The sequence below is a fragment of the Protobothrops mucrosquamatus genome, unplaced genomic scaffold (genome assembly GCF_001527695.2).
Source record: "Protobothrops mucrosquamatus isolate PMUCROS unplaced genomic scaffold, P.Mucros_1.0 scaffold3454, whole genome shotgun sequence".
In the NCBI taxonomy this organism is placed as follows: domain Eukaryota; kingdom Metazoa; phylum Chordata; class Lepidosauria; order Squamata; family Viperidae; genus Protobothrops; species Protobothrops mucrosquamatus.
Window position 1 is genome coordinate 138,077 of NW_015389432.1, and position 6,000 is coordinate 144,076.

The window sequence follows — 6,000 nt, forward strand, 5'->3', positions numbered from 1 at the left end:
TAATACAAATGCTATCACTTATATTTTTGCATTGTATACAGATAGTCCTCAACTTACAGCCACAGTTGGGATCAGAATTTCCATTACTAAGCAAGGCAGTGGATAAGTGAGCTGTGCCCATTTTACAACCTTTTTTTTGTTGCCACAGCTGTTAAGAGAATCACTGCAGTTGTTAAATCATGTGATCGTCAAGCTTCCCCCCCCCCCCAATTGACTTTGCTAGTCAGAAGTCAGCTGGGAAGGTCACAAATGGAGATCACATGACCCGGGGACACTTCAACTGTCGTAAATACATCCCAGTTGCCAAGTGCCCGAATCTTGATCACTTAACTGTGGGGCTCCTGCAATAGTCTTAAGTGTGAGATTGGTTGTAAGTCACTTTTTTCAGTGCCATTGCAACTTTGAACGGTTGCTAAATGAAGTATGTCAAGGTTTACCTATTCATCATTTGCATTATCATTCATCTATTCCTTTTATTTGTATGAATATTGAATCTACCAAGTTGACATCAATGCGCATGGGTTATCATTGTGGCATCGTTGTGTCTTACTGAGGATGCCTGCACTGGATGAATGCTTGCAAATGCTGAGGACCATTTCCTTGTAGACCTGGAAATGTTTATTTCAGCTTTAGCCCAGCTGGATTGTGTATCCCTGCTTGAGAATACAAATTGAATTTCCTCAGTCCAAGAGTTATCCTGGGACTCACCAAACATTGCTCTCCTTGGTTTGATCTATAACAATGACATTTCCATGCATCTCATCAAACAGCTCTGGGGCAACCCAACGCAAAGGGATCCAAAGCCGGTTCGGAGTGATGTAATAATCTTCCTATGAAACAGAAATGAGAATAGACAACTCAACATCCCAACATCTCATAGGTCCTGGATGCTCTGCTTCTCGTCCATTACAGAGTTCCCTCTAAGGCCCATGCAATATTATATAGTAGTTTGCTCTAAATTAAATGGCTCATAATTTCCTTTAAAAAAGAACGGGAAGTTTAATTTCATAATGGATTGGAAATGTTCTGCAAAGAATATATTGCCACATCTATCCATTGCCTAAGACTCCTGGAAGACCCATCTTAGATTCTTTGTGGTACTTTCACCCCATACCTTGTAGTTGTTGTGAGACAGGCCATAATCCCCAACCCTCACGGTGAGATCTGAGGTCAGCAAGCAGTTCCGAAGTGCCAGGTCACTGTGGAGGACAAGAGGATTTTGAGTCAGGTGAGAAGAGAGACTCTCATTTTTCACCCTTTCTTATATTATATTATACATAGTGAGGATAAAAGTTGTTTTTTGTTATGGGGGAGGTTTTGGGGGGGGAGGGTAACCCATGCTGCCTTCAAAAATTCAGAGGGCACCTTTTTATCCTCACATTAATTTACGAGGATTAAAAAGGTTGGGATTCCCTTGAATGGTAAGGCAGGATTCTGCAGAATCGTACTATGTGATCTGTTTATTTTCTTAACTCTTCCTAGGATTTTGGCTGATTGACTAGAATTTATTTATTTATTTTGGTGCCTTTATGTCAGTACTGACTCCTGGACTAGTCCCTGCAGGTTTTTTTGACAGGATTTCAGTAGTGGTTTGCCATTGCCTATTTCCTAGGGCTGAGAGAGAGTGACAGGCCCAAAGTCACCCAGCTAGCCTTATGCCCAAGGCAGAACTAGAACTCACACTCTCCTGCTTCCTAGCCTGATGTCTTAACCACTAACCAAACTGGCTCTCTAATCAGAATCTTGGCCTTCCTTATATTGTTAAAATAGACTTCCCAGTTAACTCAGCCATCATAATCAGTGGTGAGGGATGTTGGGACTATTTTTCTCAATAATACCGGAAGGCTTCAGATTCCCAAGCCCTGGACAAAATAAAGTAGGGATGTTTTGTTTAAGTGATCACACAAACCCCGCTTCTTTGCTTGATGCATTCTTTACAGACAGGACTGTAAATGAAAACCTGTTTTTGGTATAAAAATTCTGGCTTGCAAAATGAACAAAGCAGAATATTGGATTTGAGCAATATACTAAAAATCCTGATTTGTATAGGTGATTAGAACAGTGTTTCTCTATCCTGGCAATTCTAAGAGCTGTGGACTTCATTCTGGGAGTTGAAGCCCGCATATTTTAGAATTGCCAAAGGAGGAGGAGGAGGAAGAAGAGGAGGAAGAGGGCCATAGCATAGCAGACTATGGTAAAAAACATTCAGAATCCAGTTTAGCAATTAGTGGCTATCCAAGCAAGCTTTCTGCTTAATGATGAATACTCACATACAGACCTCACTACACATGATTTTTTTTTCAGCTGGAATTCTGTATAGGAAATTCCATAGTATTTTTTTTAATGATATCTGTGATATATTTTACATCACAAGAAGGTTTTCCCCCAGGCAGGAGCCTCACCATATTCTTTGTACTTAGGGAGCAGTGGCCATATACAAGCAAACAAATATTGATGTTTAAACTACTGAACACTTTTGTTATAATATTTGGCTTCTCATTTTTTGATCCTGATTTCTGATTTTAAAAAATTGATCAATGTTTTAATTATCCTAACCCCTACCACTACACCACCCCTTTTCCGTTACATTTTTTAGACCAAGGGTAGGCAACTTTGGCTCTTTTATGACTCATGGACTTCAACTCCCAGAATTCCTGAGCCAGCTGTACCCCTGTTTTAGACAAAGCCATAGTGACATAACTTGATAATGGCCCAGCAGGTTTCTACCTATAGGAAAGTTCACATCTTTATTCATCCTTTACCCAGATCAGGCCATCATCAAGTGCTCTTGCCCTTGGAAGTCTCCAAAAGTTTTCGACCTCCATTTTAAGCCATCGCAGTAACTTAGATCAGGGAGAATCTGAAATTCTAAATCTCACATTCTCCTCACTTTCTTTCGCATCCTGGTTCACACTTTCTTTCCCGAAGCTTCAAAAGTTCAGCTTTCCAGCCGTCATCCCTACCTGTGAATGTAATTGTTTTTATGCAAGTGTAACACTCCCAGCGTGATTTCATACGCCATGCGCTGCAATGTGCTGAGGTCGCGTGTCAGTAAATCGGGAGTCATTCCATCTGCTTTGCATTGAGCTCGCAAGTAACGTTTCAGATCTCCCTGGAGGTGGGGGGGGGGGGACACCAAGAGAGAAGAAGAAAGTGACCAAGTTTCCAAATCTAGTAATCTTGTCTGGGATCCAGGAAAATTATCGAGACATTTTTGAAGAATCCAAGATATCTTTATTCTTATTCAAAGCTCACATTATCCATATTATACATCCTGCCCTCATTCTAAACTGACTTAACGAAAGTGCCAGGTAGATTGGAACTATGTTGTAACTGTTGGAAGTCAGCACCCACCCTCCTAGAAAAGGAAATATTTTGGGGGATATTAAAAAAGACAGAATATTATATTTCCCCAAAGGAATAATAGAAAAATCTTAGGCAGAAACCAGCCCCCAGCCTCTTTCCCCCAGGCAGAGGCCAGCTCTGTAGAAATGCAAATTTGATAACTGTATTCAGAAAGACTGAGTCATCTATTCATAAGCAACATGCCTTCAGCCACAGCCCCAGAGAAGCAGGACATGATCTGTTGTGTCCTGAGCCTGCAAGAGCTGAAAGCAGGCTCAGAAGGTTGCAAATGGTCCCAGGCATTCCAAAAGCTGCCCGGGACCAGACAGGGTGGCACCAGCCTTGCGCACATGCGCAAGTTGCGAAAATGCTCAATTCCTATTGGTTCACACTGTCTGGGTTTCTGGCCCTATAAAAGGCCTGCGTGCCTTTTACTGCTTGCTTGGTTGTAGGAGAGAGAAATAAAGAGCTTGTTGTTTCACCATGTGTCTTCATCAATTGCCAACGAACCGAAAACACAACACTGGCGACGAAGGTGGGATCCCTGCAAGCAATAAAAAGAATTAAGGACTCACCCAGGAAGTCCTGACGATTGGGAAGACTGCGTCTGCATTCGCGACTCAGCCTGCCAGTACAGCGTCGCTGGAGGTGAGCTCGGCAAAAGGACCCTTTCCCAAACATCAGCTTGCAGAGGAGGCAATTAGTGAAGGTCGTAAAGTTTACGATGTCGAAGATTGGCCACTTGACTGATTTTGATGTCTCCCACCCAGAGAGATGAAATTCCTACGTAGCACGGGTGGAGAACTACTTTAGAGTAAATCAGATAAGAGAAGACGGCCTGAAGGCAGCAACTCTTCTATGTGCCTGTGGACAAGAAGCTTTTGACATCGCAGAGAAACTGGTGGCCCCTGCACTTCTGGAGTCAGTAGCATACGCTGACTTGAAGAAGATGTTGAAGGAACACTTCCAGCCGAAGTTATTCGTCATTGCTTGGAGGCACGCGTTCGAGCAGAGAGACCAGAGGCCGGGTGAATCTGCTGCGGACTTTATTGCTGCCTTAAGACAAGCGGCCAGGCCTTGTGAGTTCAAGGAACTGGAAGAGAGGCTGCGAGATCGCTTCGTATGTGGTTTAAGAAGCAGAGACTTACAACAGAAGATTTTTGCAAAAGAAGATGTTTCCTTCCAAGACGCGTTACGAGAGGTGGCAGCTGAGGAAGCAGCAGGCGGGGCTGTGAAGGCCTTGTGGCTCGCCAGGAACCCTCCGGACACAGCTACCGTCCCTCAAGAGGACGCTCGAGAAGGATCGGAAGCGGATCCTGAAGAGGAGGTGGACAGACTTCACCAGCCAGCCAGCTGAGAGGAGGCAGAAGGGACGTCCGGACAAGGCCCCAGCATCTCTTCAATGCTTCAGGTGTGGAGGACGCCACAAGCGAGCTGACTGCAGGTTCCGCTCCGCCATTTGCAGGGCATGTGGCAGGCAAGGCCACATCGCATCCATCTGCTTGGGTTGCCAGAAGGTCCAACCTCGGGAAGAATTGCTTCAGAAAGGTACCAGGGTCCCCAGCCAACACAGGGAGGATTTCTGCGCATCGTGCAGGAGTATTCTCAGGACAGGGACACACAAGCCCCTTAAGAAGAAACTTTCCATTAACGTGAGGTTGCAAGGGGTTCCCTTACTGATGGAGTTGGACACAGGGTCCGCTCTCTCCATTATTTCAATTAACACCTTCAAAAGGATTTGCAGCAGTAGTGGCCTTCGAGTTAAACTCAGGCCATCGAATCTAATACTCACTGATTTTCAAAATTCTATGGTGTGTGTTAAGGGGGAGGCCACCCTTAAGGTACAGCATAAGGATTTTGAAGGTTTCCTAGATGTGGTAGTTGGGGGTGAACGTACAAGTCTTATTGGACTCGATTGGTTCGAGGCTCTAGGAATCCAGGTAACTGGGCTGCACAACTTGCAAACGTTGGGCCTTGCAGAAGTCTGCAAGGAGTTTGCATATGTGTTTAGTTCAGAGCTAGGATCCTACAAGGGGCCCCCCATTGCACTACGGTTAGACCCAACTATCACGCCCATCAGGGTCAAGCCTAGAAGGGTACTGTTAAGTCCGGAGAATAATGGCGCTTGAGACGAAGCATTTCTAACAAGTCTTTATTCTCTGCTTCCAATCTACAAACAACCCGAGCAGAGGCACGCAGGCCTCTATTTATACCTTCTGATCCCCGGGCAATTCCAACCAATCACAAGGCAGTCTTTTCCCGCCTTGCGCATGCGCGCAAGGCCGGCGCAACTCAGTCTGGTCCCGGGCAGCTTTTGCAAATGCCCGGGACTCTTGCAACGTCCCGAGCCTGCTTTTGCAGGCTCAGGACACAACACCCCTCCCCCTAGATGAAATAATACGGCGCCCACATGGACGCCATCATAGTGATGGTTATATAATTAACTGTTGAGTTACGTCACACGGTGTGTGTAAGATGTGGGACTGTTCCGTCGTACAGAGACCCAATAGCCCCAACATCGTTTACATCGAGTCAACCAGCCAGAACCTCTAGTTCAGTTATTGCAATTAACATGCTCACCTTACGTAATCTGCAAGGTATTTGGGAGGGCCTTTGACCCTGAGCGACCTTCTCGGACCTGGGGAACCTGTAGTG

The 6,000-nt window shown here is 45.1% G+C and overlaps 1 protein-coding gene across 1 annotated transcript in view; it reads right to left on the minus strand.

The window, feature by feature from the left end:
• The window catches only part of LOC107297673 (serine/threonine-protein kinase LMTK3-like), a gene marked incomplete at its 5' end in the record, with an annotated part of 60,408 nt that overhangs the window by 30,424 nt on the left and 23,984 nt on the right, over positions 1 to 6,000 (minus strand). Inside the window, 3 exons of the mRNA XM_029286363.1 lie at positions 709 to 830; positions 1,115 to 1,199; positions 2,964 to 3,112. Of these exons, the coding sequence (XP_029142196.1) occupies positions 709 to 830; positions 1,115 to 1,199; positions 2,964 to 3,112 (356 nt within the window). The remainder of the gene's footprint in view (positions 1 to 708; positions 831 to 1,114; positions 1,200 to 2,963; positions 3,113 to 6,000) is intronic.